At 49.1% G+C, this 25,533-nt stretch overlaps 1 protein-coding gene across 1 annotated transcript in view; it reads right to left on the bottom strand.

Annotated features, from left to right (window-relative positions):
• Positions 1–1,044: 1,044 nt before the first annotated feature.
• SYN2 (synapsin II) overlaps positions 1,045–25,533 on the bottom strand; it is a 170,635-nt gene continuing 146,146 nt past the window's right edge. The window contains exons 8-13 of the mRNA XM_082415737.1: positions 23,597–23,671; positions 23,065–23,167; positions 21,746–21,895; positions 8,625–8,685; positions 4,500–4,749; positions 1,045–1,950 (exon numbers count right to left, since the gene is read on the bottom strand). Of these exons, the coding sequence (XP_082271863.1) occupies positions 1,815–1,950; positions 4,500–4,749; positions 8,625–8,685; positions 21,746–21,895; positions 23,065–23,167; positions 23,597–23,671 (775 nt within the window). The 3' untranslated portion in view covers positions 1,045–1,814. The remainder of the gene's footprint in view (positions 1,951–4,499; positions 4,750–8,624; positions 8,686–21,745; positions 21,896–23,064; positions 23,168–23,596; positions 23,672–25,533) is intronic.

Raw genomic sequence — 25,533 nt, 5'->3', positions numbered from 1 at the left:
ACAATGTTTATGCTCATGTTAAATGCTCAATAAATGCTTTTTGATGAAATGAATTCATCTTATTAAAACATATTTGGAACTGGGAGATAGAAGTGACTACAAGTGGTAGACTCTTGGTTGGAAATGGAAGGAACCATAAAGATCAATTCCCTTGAGCACAGGTATTACCTGCCTGCCCCGCTTTTGTTTTGTTGGTTGTTTGTTCCCTAGTTATGTGCACTGTGGTGGGATAAGGTCTGCCCCCACCAGGTGTCACTCAATGGAGGTTCTACTTGCTGTTTTTTAAGTGTAGGAAGAAGGCACAAGTCTACATCCTCAAACCCTGGAAGCATGGGCTGAGTTAGAAAGGAGACCCTGGCACCAGAGAACTTCATTCTCTGACTTCTCAGCACCTACTGCTTGTGAGGAGTTAGCAAGACAGCAGCATTAGGATGGGTGTTATTTTGTTGAGTTGTTAGTAGGATGGGAACACGTGTAGGAAATTATTTAGATAAGATGTTAATATCAATGCAGACGTGGTATGCATTCTCACAGCATTTGTGGTTTTTTTGGAACATACTCCTGAGTACCGAGAGTCACGAAGAAGCCATGGTGAAATCCCTCGAAACCCGCCCTCTGTCACAGACTTCTTCAGGATGCCGGGGGAGTGGCGGACCCCATTCGTGAGAGCAGGCCCATCCTGCCTCATTGGCACCTCCGTGTGGGTTTTAGGTGAGGAGACTGATGGGCCAGACAAGTACCTCCAACTGGGCCACTACAGAAGCAAGGATGCTATGCTTATTCGAAAGGCTCCACGTTCAGTACAACTGGTAGAACTGCTGAGTTACCAGGGCGGTGTCAGGAAGCGCAGCCTGGGGGGCATCTACAGGACAGCCGTATTCTCAACCACTTGCAAAGACAGTCACACACACACACCGACACAAACAGCTTCACCCTCTTGGGTTTTTCCCTTCCCTATACTCACGCGCACACACACGCGCATGGCTCACGTACACTCTCTCAGTCAAAAGGGTGGCCTAGGGGAGACCTCATGGCTGAATCAGATGCTGGTTAATGCTGCTGCTTTTATTACACCAAAGGTCTTAACATTTATTTGGAGAGGAACACAAAACTTGGCATACTGGCATGCATTCTCTACAGCACAGTTTCGGAGGAGCTCAAGATCACTGCGCCCCACACAGGAGAACGGTGCCGGAGGTGGCAGGGGGACTGTAGGTCCTTGATCTCTCCGGTCAGCAGACTACAGGTGCTTCACTACCACAGCAACTGAGGAATCATCTGTGCTGGGCAGGTGTGTTTTCAACAGCTAAACAGGTGTGGCAAGGGATCCAGGTGTGGGTGAGTCCCTAACACTTAGAGCCGAGAGTTATTTTGGGGTAAGTATATTCTCCCCAAACAGGTAGCACTGACTACAGGGGGGCATGCTTAGCACTGCATCTGAGCTCGGTTAAGCAACCAGGTGTCCTCAGTGAAGGGAATCCTGGTTTCAAAGAAAGAATAAGACATGATGGCACTATCACAATAAGGCCACTAAAGTCACAGCGAACGAGGATCTCAGAGGAAGCTCTCACGACTACAGGAAAGCAGCTCTATCCTCTCTGACATCAGGTGCCCCTCACTGGGTAGGCGGCTGCTCTGAGACCTTCACCTGGTCCTTCCTGAGCTGCACCACATCACTGAGCACAACAGAGCAGAGGAGGGGGCCACACACGTCAAGGTCATGGGACATCACCACCAAGTGTGGCTGACTGTTGTTGGCAAACGTCTTGGATGCCTTTCCCGGTTGGGCCGGGTGCCCCTGTGTGTCTGGAGAGCTAATCTGAAAAGAGGCTGGCAAAGGACTTCCTCAAGCTCCGGATGGTCTCTGCCTTGGCTTCATCCTCACTGGCTGAAGACCGGAAGAAGGAGGACTCAGGGAAGCTGAAGGCATTTGTCAGGGACTGCGACTTGCTTGAAGATAAAAACCAGAGAGAACGTGAGAGGGTGGTGTTCCCAGTGAGGCAGGGAAGGACGGTGACACGAGGATACACGACCGGAACGCCCACTCCCACCCCAGGGAGACTGGGTGACAGAGGAGAAAGCCAGCGTGGGGCATGCTAGCGGCCCCTGGGAGGTCCCTGTGCTCTTTTCTTCACCTGCAGTGCTGCTCAAACAGGAAAGGATGGAGGCAGCGTGGGAGAGAGGGAGAAGGGGGAAAGAGAGAAGAGAAGGAAGGAGAAGGGAAAGAGGAAGAAGGGGTGGCTCAAGGCTCTTTCTTTTACTTAATGTGAAAGGGCCCACAGGCTAAATTTCAGAGCCCCAACTTGGTGAGAACTAATCCAGGAATCTCACACCCTTCCCCTTGGATGAAATGTAGCAACCAGGGGCCGGTGGACTCTTGTGCTCTCTTTCTCATCAACTGTCCAGTAGTGGAGCCAGCGTCGGAAGACCTGGGTCAAAGTCTTGGTCCCGCCTCTCACTCACTCTTGACCTTAGGAAGCCACGTGCCTCTCTGAGACTCGGTTTCTTGTTTCGTTTCTTAATTGTGTTATGTAGATGTCTGGTAAAATGATCTCTAGGCCTTTTCAGCTCTTTCTTTTTTGCTTTTTTCTCTGATTCCAAAAGAACCTTTTGTCTTGGCACGAACTCTAACAACTCTATTTACCGTCCTTACAATGGGCGTAATCGCCCTGGCAGCCTTCCTCAGAGGAGCCTAATGTGAGGTCTGTGAGTTTCAGCGTGTCCAGGGGCAACAGAGATACACATCAGGCCTACACAAGGTTACTGGGTAGTTTTCTAATGAAAAACCCCAAACTGCACACATTTTAGGGACCAATTTTTCCCTTGAGACACTAGTGAGTCAGAGAGAAAAACCATGAAGGCAAGAAGGTGGAGGGGAGGCCAGGCCCAACACTGCAGGAGAGGACACGTGGTCTGGCGTCTCCATGGCCGTCTTCTCTCCTTCTTGACTTCTGCTTGTCTCCTTCCTGCTGGTTCCTGGCTCCAGAACTCCTCTCCTGGTATCTCAGCTCTCCCAGCCCTCCCCTGAACTTGGACACAGCCCCAGAAACTCCCTTCTGCATGGGCATGAGCCTGTCTCTTCTCCCGCAGTGGCTGAACAGGTGCCCTGCCTTTCACTGGGCCTGGGATGAGCCCCAACATGCTGGCCTCTGGGAGTGGGGACTCCTCGGCATGCACAGGCCGAGGGCACAGGTACAAGCCTCCCGCTTGTCATCAGAGGCTGGCTCGATTCAACAGCTTCAGCCCAAAGGCAGTGACAGCCCACAGATCTGTCCTCAGACTGGGGCCAGAGTTGGCTCAAGAGAAGGTAGGCGAGATTAAAAAGTCAGCTGCAGAAAACGACTGGGTTGAGGGGAGGTTGTGAGGCAGGCGAGACATGAAACGTACCCTTGGCCAGAGCTGCGGAGCAAGGCCGGGGGACGGCCCTCCCATCATGCAGGACTGGAAGACCCAGAGAAGGTGGTCACCCGGACCACCCGAGCCCTCATCCCGGCTCTGCCGCTAACTAGCAGAAGGGCTTTGACAAAATCAGATCTCTCTCAGCAGCGTTTTCTCATCTGTGCAGTGACTAGAGATGATCTCTGAGTGGCTCATTTGAGCCCCAAACTCCACAGCTCCCTGTTCTCTGTCCCTGAGAGTTTCATCTCTTTACTGAGATGCACTCACGGAACGCTTCCAATACCCAGGCTGCAGCTGTCCGTGCTGACAGTCACGACAGAGGTGTGTGGTTGGGGACCTTGAAGAGAGCCGTCTCTGGTTCTGGGGGAGGGTGGAGCTGAGCACCCAGGTGCAGCTGTACTGTTTCCTAGGGGCCCTCAGTTCTGCCCTCTGAGGCAGGATAGTGTGACACGGGTCTCTAGGGTTACTGTTGGGGATGAGGGAACCCAAGAGGATGGAGTTCCTCAGGGTCTCTATATGGACCTCTCCTCTGATGACCACACCAGAAACCAACCTCCTTCTGACAAAGTTGAAGGTAAAAAGTTGAAATGGATTTAACTACTTCCCCCTTTTCCTTCTGGGCAGCCTTGCTGATTGGCACACCCTAAACTGTGAGTCAGAGGCAGAAAAGAGAATTAAATTTTTTTTTTTTTTTTTTTTTTTTTAAGAAAGAGAAAGACACATATACACACAGAGAAAAGGAATGGAAAAAAGAGTGGGAGAGAGGATTAAAAAAAAAAAAACAACGCAAACCCTAAGCGCGTACAAGAATGGGAGGGGGGTAGTAACTGCCTTACTGCCACTCCCCAGGAAGAAAGGGGAGGGTTTGAGCTTCTAGCTAGACCTTAAGACTTTCACTTCCCTCTTTCTTGCCCTCCCCAATCAACCCAACCATGCCCCCCACAAAAAAACCCACCAAAACCCAAACCCCCAAAAAACCCCACAAAAATATCTTTAGGAGGAGGTCTGATTGAAGGTGCTTCCTAGCAGCTCTGGAGCCCAAGGCCTGAGAGGAGGGGCAGGAAGAGGGGAGGGGAAGGTGCTGCTGAGTCGTCTCTTACTTGAGCTGTGGGTGAGGCTGGGGCTTCTGTGGTGGAGCAGCCGGGGGTGGCTGGACCTCTGCCAGGGAGCTGCTGCTGGAGGGTGCATCTCCGTGGGTGGTGGGGCCGCCCGGCCGCTGAGGAGCCGAGAAGGAGGAAGAGGAGGAGGAGGAGGAAGAAGAGGAAGGTGGCAGTGATGGTCCAGGGGGGAGCCGGCGTGGACGCAGCACCTCGCCTGGGGGTTGCATTCCTTGGGGTTGCCCAGGGCCCCCTAGGTTCAGTACAAGAAAAACTTCATAATTTAACCATATCAGAGGGTTTCCTTATTAGAATCTACGTCTCAAAGGGTGTGGTTATTTAATTACCAAAGGATAAGCTCTATGGCAAGAAGCCACCCGAGGCTCTGAAGGGCTCCAGAGCGGGTCCCTGGCTACCCTCAGACATTGCCACTACCAGCTCCTCCTCAGACTCACAGCGACTCAGTCACAACAGAGGGCAGAGCACGGGGGAGAAACCATGGGATGAGCGGCCCCCATCAGAGGTGAGCTCTCTTACGGAAGGCCCCCAGACCACAGGGACCACCCCTCTCCCCCAGAGGTTCCTCAGGTACAGGCCAACCTGGCCCACGGTGTACTAGGAGGTCTCAAGTTCCACACGGCAGACACGGTACAGGGCACTGGAAAGAGCCCTGGTCTGGGGGTCAGAAAACCCAAGACATAGTCTATCAGCAACTCCCTGAGCAAGTCAGCAAACTTCTCTGGACCTCGGTGTTTACAACCATAAAACTGTTAAAAATTAAGACCTAGTCTTAGTTATCTTTCAAGATAGTAGTGTTGCAAAGATGACAATGGACAAGAAAGTTCTTCAAAAAGTATTCTGTGCCTTATGATCATCGATGATCACTGACTTACATTGTTTTTTTGGAGTTGGCCTTAGTCTGTCCCGCTCCACGCCTGCATGTCTGATTGCCGTACCCCCAGCAGGGCTTCCTTTCAGCATTAACTCATGCCCATGACTAGGACCTTTCATGTCCAGTTGCCTCTTAGTACCATCCTCAGGGGCTCCAGTCCCTCCCAGGTGTATGTGGTGAAATCCTCCAGAAATCCAAGTCCCATTCTCTCCCTGGAGATGTTGTGAGCACCATTTGGCAAAGAAGAGGCCCCCCCAAAAGGACCAGGATCCCCTTCTCCCAGCATGAGACAGAAAACCATCTGGTGACCTGGAGATCTCATTTCTCAGTCTCAATCCCAGAGTCCACGTTCACGTGCCCACTGGGAGGAGTGGGCTTACAGAAACTCAATGACAGCTAAGAGTTGTACTGTAACTTAGTTTTCTAGAAACGCCAGGACACCTGTACCCTCTGGAGAGGCAGAACTGTATGTCTATACCATAGTACATCCATGATTGTAAGCCAGTTTCCCCTCTGCACGGCATGGACTCCACTTTATCATCAATGACCAATTAATACCAGGGTGAGTTACACATAAATAAGGAAATAAGTAAATTAATGGAATTTTGCATGTTGAAGAAGTTCTAAGTTCAAATCAGATAACTAGTGAAGATGATAGATTAGCAGAGCATTTCATATTAACCAGTTTTTGTCTTTTCCAAAGTTTGACATCATTTGTATCTGCATTTTCTTGTAAAGTACTGCTCGTTGATAGCTCAGCTTCTTGTACCAGAAACCTGAGTGCTTTCCCAACTGTACAGAGATGCTTGAATAGCCAGAAACTTTACAACTTAACACTGAAGACAGATATAACTTTTCCTTTATTGCACATTAAGCTGTACAAGAGTCACAAAAGAGAGGTACTTCAATCACACTTCCAGCATTGGCTGAGGTTCTCCCAGCTGGATTGGTACAAAAAAAGGCGACAACATCAGAAAAGAAATGGGTACAAAACACCTGAACGGCAATCCTATACTGTGACACGGATGCCCAGGCCACAGAGTTGTCCTTAGCATGCTGCCTGAGGGCACAGGACAGTCAGGGTGTGCTGTCTGCTTGTGTTTGGCACTGGGAGGGAGCCCTAGTCCCTTTCTCCCTCACCTGACAGACCGTGGCTGACACCACCCTGGAGCCTGACTAAATTCAAACGGCAACTTCGTATTTGTGGCTCACAAATGTCACATGAAAAGCACCTGAATGTTCACACTGATCACATGCAAAGAAGCAACACCACCGTCAGCTCACCGCTTGGACAAAAATAAATTAAAAAAATAAAATGTATTCCTCCATTCTGGGAAATGTTTCTTTATTCCTTTCTATCATTTCATCAGATTGGGAGGTATTTAAGGACCTGATTCTTATGCAACCCACCTGGAAGTGCTTAACTGCATATATATGTATATATTTACAACAGACCGACTACCATCGGCATCTACATCGTCTAAGGGAGGAATCGCGGACAAGAACATTCACACTCAGTGCATTTCCCTGTAGCTCAGAATTTGCCAGCAATCAAGACAGAAACCAGGGCACGTGCCCCTTGACACAGAAATCATGTAACACACCACCAACACCAGTTATTCCTCAAACCTGGCAATCCACAGAGGTGACATGTCAGTACAGAAGTGGGAGGGAATGCAAAAGTAGAGCTAGAAGCACTTCTTCTAAAAGGCAAACTGCTGGCGTGAACTCCCACAGCCCATGGTGCTAGAGGAGGCCACTTGGTGCCCGATCCTGGCCTGGCCAGGACACGGCAAGATGAGGCACTGACCCGAGGCCTGGTCTGGTAACTGCCTCATCCCTGCCCAGGAGCTGCATGTCGGAGGAAAGAGGACAAACGGGTGAGGGCTCTTTAAGAGCCACCGCTGTGGAACCACAGCCCCAAACACACAAGCTAAAATCTGAGACAGTCCCTCTCAGGAAAGATAAAGCTCTTCATTCTCTGGACTCTGGAGGGCTTTTGGAACAGCTGACAACTAAAGCAGGTGCCCACCTCAGAGTTCTGGAGGCAGTGTACCCACTCGAGGGAAACGGGACAGTTTCGATTCGCTCCCGTGTCGTGATGCCTCAGGAGAGGCCAAGAGAAGAATGGTTGAATCCTTCCCAGACTTTCAGTAGCTCCCTGCATTCTATGTCCCAAATTGCTAAAGAATCATCTCTGTATACAGTAAGCTTTGGGGAAAACGAAGCAGCCTCAGTTCCACAGAAGCGCACAGATGGCCAATTCAGAAACGGCAAAGTAGAAACAACTTAGAGGGACTAAGATGAACACAGGGAAAGTACTCACAAGTTCACTTTGATATTGCACATCAGCGGCCCCATTTTTTTTTTTTTTTTTTTTTTGTCTAATCTCATAGCTAATTAGTTAATAATAAAACGAAGGGTACACTGGAATGTCAAATACAGAACACATTCCTGGAAATAGCTTATTCTTTATATTTCATGTCATCACTAAAAACACAAGAGCTCTACAGGCACGGCCAGCCTATTCACATAAACTCAAATGCACCAAATTTTAGCAAATGGAGAAAAAGATGGATGCCTTCAGATTCAACGGATGAAGCTACGGAAATTAGACCTCGAAAATCTCTTAAACTTCTATCTATTTACCCTAGTCATGCAGAAAGGAAGCAAAAAGCACAGTTCATTGAAGATCCCAAGCACACTCATGGAGGTAAGCAGGGGGTGGGGGGCGGTTTATCTGAGTCTGGGGGGAGAAGGAGGGGAGTTGGGTTTTATTTTTGTGGTCTTTGTTTCTCCCCTGTCCACCCCCCCCCAGTCCTATTTCACCCCACATTATGTAATTAAAATATACTATCAAACCACCCAGAAGCTAGTCACACTGAACTTGGGAGAGGCACAATTCTTTTGTACACTGTTGACAAACAGCCCTGGAGTCACAAGGTATACAGAGAAACATAAGTGAGCGTTACAAGCACGAACAGGAACAGGTAGACAACCAGACAGAGGCGCTGACACTGCATAGGAAAAACACAGTCCAGTCAGCCTTGAAAAAACGCAGAAATGGCACCAATGGGAGGGTCTGTTGCTCCCCTCCCCGCTTTCCTTTCTTTCCTTGTTTGTTTTTGGCTTAAAATTTCTGCTTTGAAAAATTAACTACCAATCGCTTTAAGAAGCTTGGACTTGTTTTGGCCCTACTGCAATGCCATTACAGTCGAGAATATACTGTAAACAACCTTGGGGGGCTGGCCGCTGAGGTGGGGTCTTGCTCGAGTCCGGATCCTTAAGTGTTCCACTCTGGAAGACAAAAATGCAAAAGAGATAAAAACAAAACTCCAAGCAGATTCCAAAGAGAAACCCTGTGGCTCTGTGGCATGGCTGCAGAGGGATCCGGTGGGATCCAGCAGGATCTGGCCCAGGGGTTTCTGCTGTTCCGGAAACGCCTTAAAGGGATTCTCAGCCTCTGGGTCATTGCCGGGGCCGAAGTGTACGCAGTCTGGGGCTCAGAGCCACTCTGACAGGAGTGTCTGACACCTCCTTACCCTCTTTTCATTTCACTCCCTTGTAGACACTCTTTCTAGAAGCTTTGAGACTTCCAACAGCATCTGGTTTCTTCTCTGGGGGCTGCCCAAGGTCCAGCTCCCCTGGTACTCACAGGCCCAGCTTCCTGAGGAAGGATCAACACCTAACTCCCGAGAGAGTGGCTGGAGTGCCAGCGGGGGCTGCACCAGGTGATTAGCCTAGCCTTGGCTCACTTCTCCTGTGGAGTTAACCCTGGGGTGGGATCAGCTCTGGGGCTGACTCAGGGGTCAGAGCCACTCTTTGGGCTGGGCTGGAACTCCCACAGGGAGGGACTTGAAAGAGGGGGCAGTCTTTTGTTTCCCAGGACCCTCCTTAAGCAGAGGGAAGGAGTAAGATGTTAATGTTTGTAAAAGTGCTCAAGGCCAAGCTGTTTTTCCCTCTCAAACAGCATAATTGCATTTTACCCAACAACATGGCTCTACTCCCAGGCTTCCTCTCCTCCCAGCTGTGATTCTGATTATGCCCCGACAGGATCAAAGATGCACGTGACTTCAGTTTGTCTAACATTTGTACCAAAGGCAGTGAGCATTTGGAGCTTGAATTTGGCAAGGGGGAAACGCTCTGTGAAGCCTGGGGGCTGCCGAGTGTGCAGATGGTGATGTCAAAGAGGGAGATTCGGAGGCAAGGCTGTGAGAGGCTCAGCGTGTCTTCAGCACACCCCACTTCCTCTTTCACTGCTCCTCTCCCTTGTGACAGGCCCCCCCAGCCCTACTCCCACATTAAAACTGTTCCCCATTCCCATGGGCCTCCGATCTGGCCTTCAGGCCCTTTTTCAGCTCCACTACCGGGAGAGCAGAAGTGCTACCCTCTCCAGTATTATGGTCTGTTAATGACAGCACTGCCTAAAATTGTTCTACCAAGAGGATTTCAGATAGGAGGAGGCAGGGGGCCTTTGAAATGTCCTTGGTTCCACTGCATCAGAGGGTGCCCATTCCGTCTACAATCCCGACCTCTCACAGATCACAGCAAGAACACCCACACTTCCTTTCCTTTCTTCCAAGGACTTTCATGGGATCCACGAGGTGGGTCTGAACCCCAGCAATGAAACACTCACACCCAATAAGACAGCTAGAGCCCACACCATCCAGTCAGCAATCGAGACCCATCAGTTTTTCCTTCTTGGCATCTAAGATTCGCCATCTCTTCTTGACCAGCTCTGGTCAGGCCTGTATCATTTCCTGTTTAGACTACTAGAATAGTCTCTCAAATCTTTAGTCTCTTCTCCAATCGATGTTCTGGATACCTATTATTCTCTTAAACCCCTTCTCTAACTGTATCAGTTTACTGCTCTAAATAATTTATAGCTAACACTATATAGTGCTGGGTAACATGATGGACAACTTTATGCAGTACTTCCCTTAAACCTCACAACAGCTCTACGAGGTATCAACATCCCTAATTTTTAGATAAGGAAACTGAGGGCCAACTAAGCAGGTAATTTGCCCAGGGTCATACAGAGGCAACTGGCATGTGAGCCCAGGCAGTTTGACCTTCTCTTCCCATTGCCCACTGGATGACGTCCACATTCTTCAGGCTGACACCAGAAACTTGCTTCAGCATGGCTGGACTGGCCCTTCTAGCCTCTCCCCCTCATGTTCTAAACTTACCTGACCCTTTACTGTTTATTCTCTAGTCTAGGCCACTCCAATGTTTATGCTAAGTACCCTCCAGAAATACCTTTTCTCCTTTTCTACCAATCCAACCCAACATATCCTGGAGGTCTAAGTCAAATTCTACCTCATCCATGAAATCTCTCCTCTAATTGCCCCTTTCAATTCTGATCTCCTCTCTGAAATCCTATAATAGCACTTAATAGACTGTCTGGTTATCCTGAAGACTGGGATGATGCTTCTAGGGCGGTTGCCAGATCCTTGAGGGCATGCGCTGTGAGTCTTCATCTTCTCATGAATTCCTAACAATTACAGTGCCCATTTTTTTCCAAAGAAAAGTTGGGATATATGGTCTGATATGGTAACTATTTATTAAAAAGGTAAAAATACTTAAAATTGGGAGTATTTTGGAAAAATTTAAGACTATCGCCATTTTACCAATGTCATCAAGCACAGGACTGAGCACATAAGAGGTCTTTCATAAATGCTTATTAGATAAATGACCGTGCAACAACAGTGAAGTCCAAAACGGAGTAGAGTATAAATAAGTCTTTTATGAGAAAAACGTTGTTAAACCATAGATGTTAAACCACACTGTATCTGATATCGACTCTGATTAGCAGCTCTGAAAATGCTCAGGTTAGCGAATTAAACATGAGGCCTGCTACATGTGCCTGCATATTAGGTGCAGAAGGGAAAGTCAAAACAAGTCTCGAAGAAGCAGAAATTGTTTCCTTTTCTTACATCAAGCCTGAGTAATCCAGTCATGGTAGGGATACTTAAGTTCCAAGAGTTCTTTCCCATTGTGAGCTCTTCTTTCTCTTGGCCTGGCTGCCAACTGGAAGAGAAGTCTGCAGGATGGTGTTTGGTAATGGGCGCACAGGATACCAGGGCTGCCTTTTTACCCAAGCTGGGTGTCAACCCCACCCAACACACACACACACACACACACACACACACACACACACACACACACACACACTGCTGTTGGGTCTCCAATAGTAAGTCTTTAAGATTGGGTAGCAGAGTGACTGAGGAATTTGGGCTTTGGGGTTAGGAAGACGGTGGGTTAAATCTAAATCTCCCACTTACTAGCTTTGTGACATCGGGCAAGTCATTTTCCCCCCTGCACCTGCCTTTCTTCAAATGGTTTCTATGATAAAAAGTGAGGTTGCCTATTTATCTACCTACCTACCTACCTACCTATCTATCGAGACATCTATTGAGATATCTATAAGTACCTGTTCCTGGCAGGTGCTACAAAAGATACGACAGATGATGGTAATGGTGATGCTGACGGGGCCTTTTCCTCTGAAGCTTTGTTGCTTCTTAGGTCTCACTCTCATAATGGAATACCCCCTTATACAGTTTGTGGAGCCACTAGGGGCACTTGCCAGTCCCCTTCCCCAGGCCTCACCTTGTACCACTGACAGCTGCCAATGATTCACCTCAGACATTGATCAAGAGCAGCTTAAGATGCTCTCCTCCCAGAGAACTGTTATTTTCAGAGACGGTTATGGAAGACCATAGGGCACAAGGGCAGAAGAAGGGCCAGTGGGCAAAAGCTCCAAAAGGTAGACTTTCACTTACAGGAAGAACTTCCTATAGTAAAAACAGTGGGAGAGGCTGTCTTGGGAGATGGCTATGCTCGTGCAGAGGCTAGAGAATTGCCTGACAAAGATACAGTAGGGAATGTACCTTTATTGAATAAGAGATAGATTAGATGAACACTACAGTTTATCTTCCAACTCTGAGAACCTATGAGTCCAGGGAAAACTTTAAAAATCCCACAGATTAAGTGCTGATGGGGAAACTCACAGCATGAGCTGATAGGGGTAGTCATACCATGAAGCCTGGTCCTGGCTCTCCTCAGCCTCAGAAATACACAAACGAGACACCCAAGGATGAACCGAGCCCAAAAGTTCCCTTCCAAAAGCTTCATGGGGAGAGCTCCCAGAAACTTCCTTTGCACTGGAGCCTGGGAATGTGCCTTGGCCACCCTTGTCTGGCGCCTAGGGAGCTTCTCCTGCTCCCGCCCCCTGGAGCTTGTGGACTGAAGACTTCCCAGGGGTTATGGGAGCCAGGAGAGTCCCCCAGGACTGTCCCTTGCCAGGCTGAGACTCTCTGGCCCTGCCTACAAGCCTTCTGTCTGCTGGGGCTGGGGGCCTATTCCCTATGGGGTTTGGCTACCATGGAATCTGTCTCCAGTCACCAAGAGCCGCCTGGGATGCCGCATTCCACAGAAGTCTGGCCACTCTGGCGTCACTGCCAAAGTCTGGCCTGTAGCCAGCCCACAGCAGGAACTCAGGGCCACATTGAGCTGCAGCATTTCCCTCAGGAAGCTGAGTTGACTCAAACAGGTAAGAATGTGAGGGCCAATGCTTGTGCCCAGCTGCACACAAAAAAGGAGAATAAATGGCCTTAGAGCGGCATAAGGAAAACCCCCAAACAACCCTGGGCTTAGAGAAAGACGACAGGCTCAGAGGGTGTCAGCTTGTAATGCTGCTGCCAAAAATGTGATGCAGCTGGAGGTGCATCAGTGTCCCAGCGAGGGGAGGTCACAGGTCCGCTGCTCTTGTGGCTGAGAAGCCTCACAAGAGAGCACTGCGATCATCAGTGCTGGGTACCTTTTTTAAGGTGGACACCAGTGGAATAAAATGGGTACATGGAGCAGACAGGATAGTGAGAAGTGTGAAATGGCATCTTTCCTCATGGGACTTTGGGCAAGTTACTTAATCTCTGAGTCTCAGTTTCCCAAATGAGGCAAGTCTAAGGATTAAATGCGGTAACTGGGGAAGCCTCCAGGATTGAATAGAAGATCAAAGTTAGTCAAATGTAAATCTGATCAAGGTCAAGGGCTGGTGTGGGTAGTAGTGAGCCTCCTGGCATTAGTGTTTAAGCAGGGCCTGGACAAACTGTCAGAGATGCTGTGGATGGGCTCGTGCAGTCGCAGGCAGGCGACTTCTACAGGCTCTTCTGGCTCTGGGCTTCCATTAAGTCCTTCCTACGTTTTTCGGTTCTTTAGGTGTCTGAGGTATGAGACAAGCCCTCCTTAGCTGTGGAGTCTGGAGCCCAGCAAGAAGCCCCGGAGGTGTCCTGCAGGCACAGGCTTTCAGGAGAGTGTGCTGGGGCTCCCCATCCAAGCCGACTGGGCTCGGGTCCCGCTGTGCTGAGGCCACTGGCCTTAGTGACCAGGGAAGCCAGGGAGAGGAGAGCAGGAGAGAGCTGGTGAAGCACGGGTGCCTCCAGGTTGGGAGGTGCAGCGCGGGGCTGTATGAGGAGGAGGGCGAGGGTTTCCCCCCACGCAGCACAAGGGCCAGCTCTCTCCATTCTTACCATCCGTATGCTCTGGTGGAGCATCAAAAGGGCACAGTGCAGGTTGCTGCAGAGCGTTCTTGGAACTGGGGACCAGAAGATCCAGCTTTCCTGCGTATAAGCTGTGTGACCTTGGACAAATCATTGACATTCTCTTTGCTGATATGTAAAACAGAGTCAGAAATACCAGCTCAAACCGTCTCACGTAAAGGTTGTGAGGCTCAAAATAATGGCTGTGCTTTGTAAGTCATAAAGTGCCAGGTAAAGTAATGATATGAGCATCATTACTATTATTTGAATAATAATAAATATCAGTCCAAAGGAATGACGCTTTAATGGTAGGATTTCATGCATCAGTGGAGAAGATATTGTTGGGTGGTTTCCTGTCACCTGGTGCACAGTAGTTTAGGGTGGGCGGGGTAGGGTGTGGACTCTGGGCTAAGCTATGCCATGCCCTCTGTATATCACTGACTTGTTCCAGCGAGGTCCCTGAAGATGCAGAAAAGTCACTTCAAAAGCAGTAAATGTCAGCTCTTGAGCTGACTGGAAAGGAAATCACGGGTCTGGGCGAGAAACCAAGTCCATGGTTGAGAGTTTGTGGGGTTTTGCCAAAGACACCTTTAATTTGCCATCCTGTGGCTTTCAGCAGACAAGCTGGGAGAGAGGAGCTCCTATCTGAGGTCCCAGCAGGCTGGAAAGCTGAGGAAGGAAAGACATTGACTCAACTCTTGAGAGTTGCTGGCCTGAGTCCAGCTGCCCCACCATGGAGGAAAGCCTGTGCTTGCTCAGCATATCTGAGACAGGAAATTGAGAAAGGGTCTCAGGGTCTGGCCCCAGGAAAGAGGCCAGGCCAAGCGCCTCGCCGGACACGCCACAGAGCTATTCTGATCAGCTCCCCAGGCCCCACTCCCCCGGTCCAGGACCCCAGGGGGAATGAGGCAGCAGGAAGGAATGTGGTCGGGAGGCTGTAGGTTCAGCCAGAGCAAAGGGGACAGTATGTTTTCAGGCACCTTGGGACCTTTCTGGGATCACTCCTGCAGTCCCCAGTGCCCAACTGCCTTCTTCTGAAAGGGTATAAAAGGCACCCAAGGATGAGCTCCTCCTCCTTTTGTGCGGGGAATTGCTGCTCCAAGGGCAGAGCTCATCGGATTGGAGCCCTCCCATAATCAGTGATTCCCTAACGACACAAGAAATGTCCTGTGGGGCGGTCCATGAGACCTGTGGGGACCCAGAGGGCCAGGTCACCCCAGGTCAGAATGTCAGCTACAAGTGATTAAAGATGTCCCTTAAAAGTTATGACAGCCCCAAAATAGTCAGTTTCCCTGAATAGTCTGTTAAGGGACCTGGTCACTACTGACTTTATCTGAACCTGCCTCAAATCTCACATTTTCAGCTTATACTCACAGGGGAACAAATTCCCTAAAGCAGTCCAGCTGTGGGAAGCAGGAAGGCCTTTCTTTGAAATTTACTTCTTCTGAACTGAATGAAGCCCTCTTATAGTCCCGTGTTTGGGATCTGAGTTGTGTTTCCTCCTTAACTGCATGGCCCTTTAGACTCCATTGAAACCTCTTCTCAATCTTGGTCTCCTTGTACTCAAGAGACTTCATCTTTATGAGCCCTCTGTAGCTAGAAAGACCTGGCTGGAAAGGTTTTTGAGTATCTCTTTAGACCAGAGAGCCAGTGAAAAAGGACTTGCATAATGCCCCGGCAGAGGCCAGAGGTTATCAGGCCTCAGTCCTTCAATTCGGAACACTCATCACTGCCTTTCCCAGTTCTGTGGCTAGCACACGGCCTGGATCACAGCATCTTAGATCTGGAAGGAGATTTTTAAAAGTTGCCTGTTCCAACAGCCCTAGCCCCCAGCCCAGCCTTTCACAATGTGCCTGACAAGTGGCTTGGAAATCAGCAGTGACGTGGCAGCCACATACCGCTTTCCCGAGCAGCCATTTCCTCTCTTAGCATCAGAGACTTTACTCACGTCTTCCAGTAGGTTTGCCTTTGGCACCAGTTCTGCCCCCTGACAGCTGTTGGAGAGCTGAAGATACTGAGTCATGGGCTCCTTGAGACTACTGCTGCTTCACGGCAGTCCCTTTAACTTTTACTCATAGAACAGATCTGCCAAATGCCCCAACCTCTAGGTCTCTCTCTTCCGAGCACCGTCCAGTTAGAGTTCGTCCTTGTTATGCTGTGACCCTCAGACTGGAAGCAACATGGGAGGTGTGCTCTGATCCGCTCAAGATCGGGGAGGAGCCTCATCTTCCTCCTGGACACAGTATGTGTATTAATGTCTCCAAAGGCTGAATCTTAGAATCACTCCTCATGGGTCTAACCCATAGCCAAATAGAAAGCCCATGGTGTCCGAAATCCCTTCATTAGCAATTCAGCCCTTTGGCTCTGGAAGATTTTACAGGAAAATAAAAAGGGAACCATGTAATGGGAAATGAAAACAGACTAGCCACATGAAGAAGAGCCCTAGGACACCACCTCTGCAGGCATGACCTGAAAGCTCTGTCCACCTGCAGTTCTCTCCCTGGTTCCCGGGAGTCTCAGGAGTAGCACCTCTCCAGAGCCCCAGGATGTAAGGCCCAGCTCAGATCCCAGACGACAGAGCCCAGGATCGGTGAGTGTGATGGAGAGGGGAGAGCAGGCCTACAGGGAGGAGGTTCTGTAGGTAAATAGCCTAGAGGCTTTGGCCACCACTGGCCACCAGGTGTCACTGCCACCTTGAGAACAGTATCCTAAGGCACTCCAGAGTAGAGGGTCCTTTGCCGTGGCCAACTCTCAGGGCAGCCCTAAAGCCGGCAGGCCAGCCAGGCTGAGGCCAAGCTGTCATCAGCCAGATAAGGCTTTGCCACACACCCCCTCCCTCCTCTCAGAGACTTAGCGCCTCTTACACCCTCAGAACTGGGCACAGCAGGTGGCCTGGGCCCAGCCCCATGACTTTGCTCTCTGTTTTCTATAATCAAGCCACTTTGGTCTAGGCGGTTGGCTGACAACAAGGTAAGGGAGGCCCTCTGCTCACCTCCCCTGTCCCTAACCTCCTTTAGGCTCTCTTTTAGAGTCAAAGAAATGAAAGCTTTAACGGGGGAGCTGTAGGCAAGGATAGAGAGGGAGAAAGAGAGAAAGGTAGACAAATGTCTAGTCATAAGTCTGTCCTGGTCTTGACCTAGAATACTGGGCAAGAAGCAGCATCTAGGGCTTGTGACTCAGGCCAGAAGCTCTCGCAGCCTGAGCTGCCAGAGCCACAGAAGACAGAGGCCAGCAAGAGGGGCCTGACTGTGAGGAGTGGAACGTGAGTTAGTGGCAGCACCTGAGGGCTCAGTTCGCCATTCAAAGTCCTGGCTGGGACCTAGGTAACGGGCTTTGGTTTACATCTCTTCCATTTGCACTCTACTAAAATTGTTCATAGAATCCCGACACCAACTCCAATATGCTGCTAGGGCTGTTAAAGACACTTATTCCAATTGGGAACTCGTCCAACAAATATGTATTGCAATGGCAAATCAAGAGAGGGGTAGGTGGGAGTGGTTTATCACTGTTGTTTATATAGAATTGCTGTCACATGGTGATAATAAAAAGCAGACAGATGAGTTTTGTTATTGTTGTTCGACTTTTCTACCCACGATTGACTGTACCTGGGCAGACCATGCCCCCACCCCTCCTTAGTGTACCCAGGGTACATCCAGTGGCTGCCAGGGGCTGGCTACTCTGCCAGACCTGAGGGACACAGCAGTGAACAAGCCCTACTCTTGAGGCGCCGACATTCTAGTGGAAGAGACAAAGAAACACAGATGAGAATGATCGTGGCTGATAGCAAGTGATGTGCAGAAAATTAAAGAAGGGAGGGGTGGTAGCCAGTGACTAGGTGGCAACTTTGGATTGGAGGGTTTAGGAAATATGGTATACAATCAAGAAAGAGCCAGCCATGCAAAAATACGGGACGAGCACTTCAGAGAGAGGACACAGCTAATGCAAAGGCCTTACCGGCACGGCGAGGGCACAGTGAGCTAGGATGGTACGAGGGCACTGCATTTATCACTGTGGCCCTAAGTTTATTAACTAATTTTAAGCACATACTTTGGGGTAGGCCTGTGCTAGTCAGTGAAAACACAGACAAATAAGGCTTGAAAGTATTTGAGAGACATTTGCTAAATTAATTTAATTATGTATGTAGTAAAGAATTTGGCCTTGCCCAAAGAGAGATCTGGCCTTTACTCACAACCCCCTCCCCCCTTGGAAAGTAGCCTCTAAACTCTTGGAATTTCCTGAGTGACAGGAGTGTCTCTGTTATTCAAGGTGGGGGCCCCTCAGCCCACCTGATGGTGCATGATAATGAGGTGACTCATGGTGGGCCCCTCAGGCCCCTTGGTATTAGGCTGACCTCCAGGGAGGGGAAAGTTGGAGACTGAGTTCAAGGAGGTGATCAATCAATCAAGCAAGCCTACAAGATGAAACCCCAACAAAAACTCTGAACACTGAAATTCAGGTAAGCTTCCCTGGTTGGCAACACTCCATGTGCCTTATCACATATGGATGCCAGAGGATAATGCATCCTAAGGACAAAAGAAGCTTTGTGTTTGGAACCCTCCCAGACTCTGCCTTATGCATCCTTCTTTTTTTTTTTTTTTTTTTAAATTTATTTATTTATTTTTATTTTTGGCTGTGTTGGGTCTTCGTTTCTGTGCTAGGGCTTTCTCTAGTTGCGGCAAGCGGGGGCCACTCTTCATCGCGGTGCGCGGGCCTCTCACTATCGCGGTCTCTCTTGTTGCAGAGCACAGGCTCCAGACGCGCAGGCTCAGTAGTTGTGGCTCAACGGGCCTAGTTGCTCCGTGGCATGTGGGATCTTCCCAGACCAGGGCTCGAACCCGTGTCCCCTGCATTAGCAGGCAGAGTCTCAACCACTGCGCCACCAGGGAAGCCCTGCATCCTTCTTTCACTTATTTTTGACCTGTATCCTTTCCCATAATACACCTGTGAGTATAATAGCTTTCAAGAAGTTCTGTGAGTTCTTCCAGAGAATTACTGAACCCGAGGGTGGTTTGGGGAACTATCTGAACTTCCTGCTGCTGTCAGGAGTGAGGGTAGTCTTGTGGAGGACTTAAGGGCCTTTAGACTTTGCAGCTGGGCTGACTCCAGGTTTCATGTGACCTTAGAATTGAAAGGGATCTAAAGATCATCTAATCCAATTCCATTTTATAGGTGAGGAAACAGGTCTAGAGATGGGAACTGACTTACCCACGGTCACGTGATGTCACGGCAGAGTGAGACTAGCCCCTGAGTGTCTTGACTCCCAGCGTGGTGTGCTTTCCACAGTTTTACAGTTTCTGTTGTAACTTCAAATGTGAGGCTCAGCAGAGAAAAACTTACCCTGAAGCCACACTGGCTTTGCTACAAGGAAGTTTTGCAGGTGTGCCTATATTTAGGGAAGCTCATTCCCTACCAGGTTTCCTGCCTTGACTCTGACATATTTCTCTTTAAAATATTTGAGTTGAAATATTTAATGTTTACAAAGTAAGGGGGTTATATGAAAGAAGAATCAATGCTTTCATTGGGTGAAAACACTTTTTCTGGTCAATTCTTTCTTTGTTATTGAACTTCTATCATTTTCATATTATCTGAATTTTATTGTTAGAAGAGATCTTAGCGATTTTTTTTGTTCAACCCTTCATTATACACGCAAAGATGCTGGGGCAGAGAAATAGAAAGAAATCTACCAAGGTGACCTGGTGAGTCAGTGGCAAGGACAGGCTGAACTCAGGTCTCCTGACTTTCAGCGTAGCCTTCATTCAAGTCAGGATGATTTCCCTTTAGGAGGCCAAGACAGTGTTGCACACATTTATAAAAGTACTTAAGCAACCCTCACAGAATCCCAGAGAAGCCCATTTTTGTTCATCTTGCCTGGGCAGCATCAGGCTCTCTTACTCTGTCATAAATTCTTTAAGCAGCTACCAGATATTCTCTGTATTTCTCAGTGGGTAAGGGGGGAAGGGGGCTCTTGTCACTTTTCCTCTAGAGCAGGAATGAACATCAATCTGCCAATCCCATCACTGAGACAGTGTGGACTAAAAGGCAAGACTAGGACTCAAACACCTTGATTCCATCAGATTTACAAAATCATAAAATCTACTGCGGGACTCATATTATTTTAACCGGGAAAATCTTTTTATCACCTCTAGTTAAGTACAATATTTAAATAATGGGCTTGTATCTCTAACAAGCAACTAAGGTGTGTAGTCTTAATTACCCTACCTAATTATCTAGTGACTACATTCCTGAAGCACAGGAACAGATTCTTGCACTTGGTCAGAGGCCCCCAGAGCGTGAGTCACCTATAGAAGGTGTGAAACAAACACAAGAGCTGATCTATGGTAACATCCTGCCACATGGGGCCACTCCCAACTTGGATACCCAAAGACAGCACAGCTGTCTCTATGTTTCTATGCTATGATTCTGTGATGTTCAAATGATGAGAAGATAAATGTGGGCTAATTTGCTTCTATACTAAATAATCCAGACTATTTTATCTTGTTTTTTTTTTTTTTTTTTGCCCTCTCCCCCTCCTTTTCTTCTTTCTTACTGAAAGATTTCAAGAATCCAATTACTTGGCTTCTGATTGCAGTATAATCCCAGCACTGATCTTTAGAAAAGGGAGTGATGATCTCAAAGCCTAAGGCTGTAGGGAACCCACACCCAGAGGCTGCTTACGTAACAACACAGGTGGCCTTTACTGAGCATTTACCACGTGCTATGCCATGTGTTAGGTTCTTTACTTCATCTGATCCTTGTAACAACCCTAGAAAATAAGGGCTGTTGTTTAGATCTCTCCTGAGCCACAGATACGGTCATCGTTCAAGGTCACAAAGCCCGTAAATGGAGGGTCCAGGATTCAAATTTGGATAGTTCCTGCTTCAAAGCCCACATTCTGAATCACTATTCTATTCCACCTCCCTAACTGAAGTAGGATCTCGAAAGCAAGACTGCTGAGAGATTTTCATTATAAGGGATAAAACCTGAGCCCTGGAAAGGGTAGTAACTTCCCCCCAGAGTCACACAGCTGTTTAGGGGAAGAGCTAGTCTAGGACTCAGTTCTTGGATTCATTGTCCCAAGTTCTTACTACTCTATTATACGGTGGAGAGAAGAGTTTGGCGACATTTTTGAAAAATGAGCTACCTCCTAGATGACTGTCTTTAGCCCACTATAGTGCCACAGGGCCTGAGGTTTCACAAAAACCTCAGTGTGGATTTCCCACTAGACCTGCAGCTGGAATACTGTCACTGTGAATGTGACTGCCCGGAGTCACACACCACAGTCAACTGGAGAAAGCTGCCTCGTCTCCCTTAGGAAGGAAAGCAAAACTCGAATATGAGTTTTACCTTGTCACTCCTGCTCAGAATGAGGGACCTGACTCTCCCCTCTCTCCAGACTAGGAGATTTCTCAGAATCACCCTTCTTTCTCTACAAATGTGGCAGACCTCTCAGGCAGTGAAACAGCTAATGAGAGATCTGATCCAGCCCTTCCTCAGATACCTCCCAGTTTAAAAGTCCCAGGGGAAACAGGTTCTGGTTCCCTGGAGTCTTCAAGTTCAGAGGGAAGGGATCCAGTACTCCATCTCTGGACAGTTCTATAGCTGATCCTGCAGCTTGCTAATGAGAAGGTTTCTATAAGGGGTGGTAGAAGATAATCAGGTGTCCAAAGGGGAGGGAAGGGAAAGAGAGGGAGAAGGAAAAGACTACATAAAGCCCATGCAGGCCTGTAGGTATCTGACCTCTGCTCCATCCTAGAGCCACCAGTCTAGAGCAGTGGGCTTGGCAATGGTTCTTGGCTCTCCTCCGTCTCTTCCCTGCTTACCTGTGGCTGCTGAGTGGTTAAGGGTCTCTGAGGAGACAGGATAGGGGTCCTGGACAGCAGCTGGTTCATCTTGCTGATGGCCAGGTCGGTGATGAGCTGCCTGTCCTCCACTTGGTGTTCCCCCATCAGTGGCATACTACAGTCCATGACCTGGTGGAGGAAGTGGCCCAGATTAGGAAAGGGCCTGGAAACATCCAAGGCCTGGTACAGTCTTTCAGAATGAGCAGGACTTAAGCCAGCAGAGAGAGGTTGGGGTGAAGTTGGTGCTTTTGTCTTCGGCTGGAAGCATGTTCCTTTGCATATATTGGCCTTTATCCCCTTCTCCTGCAAGCCTTTGCCTTGGGCCTCCCCCAGACTTCACCCATGCCAGGGCTCAGTGAGACTTCAGTCTGGTGGCTGAAGGTGGTGGGGAGAAAGAGAAAGCAAGGAGAGAGGATGCCTTCTCTTTTTACCACCAATCCAATTTTTCCCGTACCTCAAGGTCCAGATCAATATTTTCCTCCTTTAGGGAGTGTCTGCTTGCCCAGGATCATAGACTCTGTAGTCCAACTCTCTCATTCATGGATAAGAAAACTGAGGCCCACCGAGAGGCGGAAGGTATGACCATCCAGAAGTTACGTGCCAAGCAGACCATGGAGTAGATGCCGAAGCCCACTTTGGGCTCCTGACGTGAATCCTCTGCAAATACCACCAATTCTTGGCAAGGAGCCTCTCCTGCTCCTGGGAAGACTGGACGGGAATGTGTGTGAAAGACCATATGGCCACTGACTCTCCCTTTAATACAGGAAAAGAGTCAGCAAAATTGTGCCAGAGGCTCAGGCTGAGTCAAGTGTCTCCAGGCTCCGAGAAGGGCTAAGGAGAACCTCCTGCACCCAGGAGACCTGCGTTCTAGTCCAGGCTGAGACACCGATTCACTGCATAGCCTTGGGCACATGTTCATGGCATTAGGCCTCAGTTGCCTCACTGGCAAAATGAGCAGACTGGACCAAATGATTCCCAAGACCAGCTTCCTGAGACCAAGAATGGCAAAACCACTCAAGTCTTCCCAGAGGAGTGGCAGGCTAGGACCCAGGAACCCAAGTCTGGCATCTCTTACCAATGGTGTGGGTCAGCCTAGCTGGTTAGAAATAACATCTCCCACTGGCAGGTGTGTTTTTGCTATGCATACCCCCTGGCTGTGTCATCTGGAAACCTTCCCAGGGCTCAGGAGACTCTAACATAAATGCAGTCCGTGCTGCCCATGTAGGTCTCAAGCCAAAAGCCTGGCCTCCAGCCTGGGGGGTTGTCTCGTACTGAGATACTGTGTGGGCCAGACTCACCTCAAAAATGTAGTCTTTCCCATCTTTGCCATGTACAGCTTTGACAGCACAGATGTCCAGGCCACCAAACATCTCAGAGCAGGTGTCTACCCACAGCTTGTACCTGGAGGGGAGGGGAAGGTGTCCCAAGGCTGGGGCATTAGTCCCATGCTCTCCTTGCTGTCTCTACCTCTCCCAGCCCCCGCCCCATCCCTCCCGCCCTCCACCACCATCAAATACACTGCCTTGTCTACAGGGCCCTCCTGCTTTGCTTTCCAGATCCTACCTGCCTTCCCAAGCTCAGAGCAGGTCTCACCTACTCCAGGTGGCCTTCCTTGGCCATGCCAACCCACAGTAACTCCTCCTTTCCTGGACCTTCTATGGCATGTCCAGTCTTTATCTCCACAATTCAGCACATAACCCATTCCTGCCTGATCTTGTTAACTGGGTGCTTGGGCCTTTGTGTTCCATCTGTCCGGCCTGATCAGAGGCTCCCTTTGGGCAGGGCTCATTTCTTACACCTCCTCATCTACAGAGGCCTCCCCTTACTTACCTGTCTGACATGGCGATCTGTTCCAGCATTGCAGAGCCAGTGTTTGTCTTCCAGTTCCCTGAGATCGACGTCCTCCTACAACAAGGTCCCGCCAGGACAGGACAGACAGTGAGCCGGGCCAGCAAGAGGAGGGCTCACCGCCACTTTCCCCACCTGCTTCTCCCGCAAATAGCCGGGGGCCTGTCTGCTGAGCCTAGAGCCTGGCTGCCTCTGCCAAGCCCCGCCTGCAGTGCTCTCCTCCTTTCTACACGAGTCCCACCCAGACTGCTCTGGCTCCACGGAGCCTTCACTGATCCTTTCAACCAGATGGGCACTTGCTCTCTTTAGAACACCTAGGGGACTTTGCCTGCACCTCACTTAAAATCCTGCGTCTACTTTTTACTTTAGTTATTTGAGCTTAGTCTTCTGTCTACAAGTCTATTAATCACTTGAGGGTATATATTTTGTCTTGTATTCCCAGCAGCCTACCCACTTGGTATCTGGGCTGAGTTGGTATATACAAACTGAATTCTATTGATCCTGGAAATACCTTCAGGGTTCCTGTGAATATCTCCCCATGGCTTCCTTACTAGCTCACTTATTCATTCAGTAGTTAATTTTGAGGGCCTACAGTATCAGCAACATGACTCTGGACAAGTCAGTTAACCTCTTCAGGCTTAGGCTGCCTCATCCATCACATGGAGCTGATGGAATCAAGTCCCCAACCCCTTCTCTTCCGTGCCCTCTGCGCCCTCCCTCCAAGAGCATGTGTTAGAGTCAACTAGTCTTGGACTAAATAGGAGGCAGGTGACCTGGTTTCTGGTTCTGGATTTGCTCTTGACTGGCTGGATGACCTTGGGTGAATCACTTCACCTCTCTGTGCCTCCCTTATCCCTATGTAAACACAGGGTTGTCATGAGGACCAACTGATACAGTTTTAAATAAACTGTAAAATACCAAAAATATGGCTTTTAAATTATTAGTCTTCGCTCAGACACAGTCAAGAGGAAGGGGATGGCCTAGGGGACAGAAAAGCCCTGCTCAACTACTGACAGAGCCCTTCACCTGCTGTCTTTATCACTCACTATGACTGAAGACTGGATGATGTGCTTCTCTGCTCAGCAGTTCTCAGGAGTATTCTCTCAGAGATCTGATTTCAGACACTGAGAAGCCGAGACACACGCCTGGTACTTCAGAGCCCGAGCCAGCCCAGTGAGCCGACCAATATGGTAGAAACAACCCCTCACATTTGTATAGTACTGACTACCTTCCAAGGTTCTTCCTTTCCCAAATCCCTCGCCAGAACCTCACTGCAACCGCCCTGTTTTGAGTAGGCTGCGATTCTTGCCCCCATTTTACAGACAAGGAGATTAAGATGCAGAAAGGTTAGATGACTTGTCCAGGATTGTATATCTAGTCAAAGTAGATACAAGATAAAAACTCAGGACTCTTGGTTCCTTCATTGTGCTGCGCTTTTCCCTACACCCCACTACCTAGTTCAGAAAAGACAAACAACTGACAGCTGAGTGGCTTGCAAAATATGAATAGAAACACAAAGGCAGATCATAGTAAAAATAATGCTGTCTTCCTAACACTGGTGGTTCACAGGTGTGTTCCTGTGGTGACGCTGGACTCCTCAAGGACAGGGGCAGAGAGTCCCTCACTTCCATGTCCCCAGCACAAGGCCACGGTACATAATAGGGTCTCAGAAACTTTGAGTAATAATAATGTCCCTTATACTTTACACCTTTCTCTAACAACGGGATGCAGGGCACAGATCCATGCAGGCTACCTGGAGCATGTGGGAGCAGAGGGGAAACTGAGAAGCCGTTTAGGGAGGCTCACAGGTCATCCGACCTCCACAGAGGGACCCACATTATTGCCTACTGACAGTGGAGCAGGAGCAGCGCATTCTTCCCACCAACCGTGGCTGTCTCTAGGTCTCTACGGTGAGGGCT

Source organism: Balaenoptera physalus (genome assembly GCF_965194825.1).
Source record: "Balaenoptera physalus genome assembly, chromosome: 11".
Taxonomy (NCBI): Eukaryota; Metazoa; Chordata; class Mammalia; order Artiodactyla; family Balaenopteridae; genus Balaenoptera; species Balaenoptera physalus.
The sequence above is the reverse complement of the archived record's forward strand: the minus strand, read 5'-3'. Positions and strand labels throughout refer to the sequence as shown.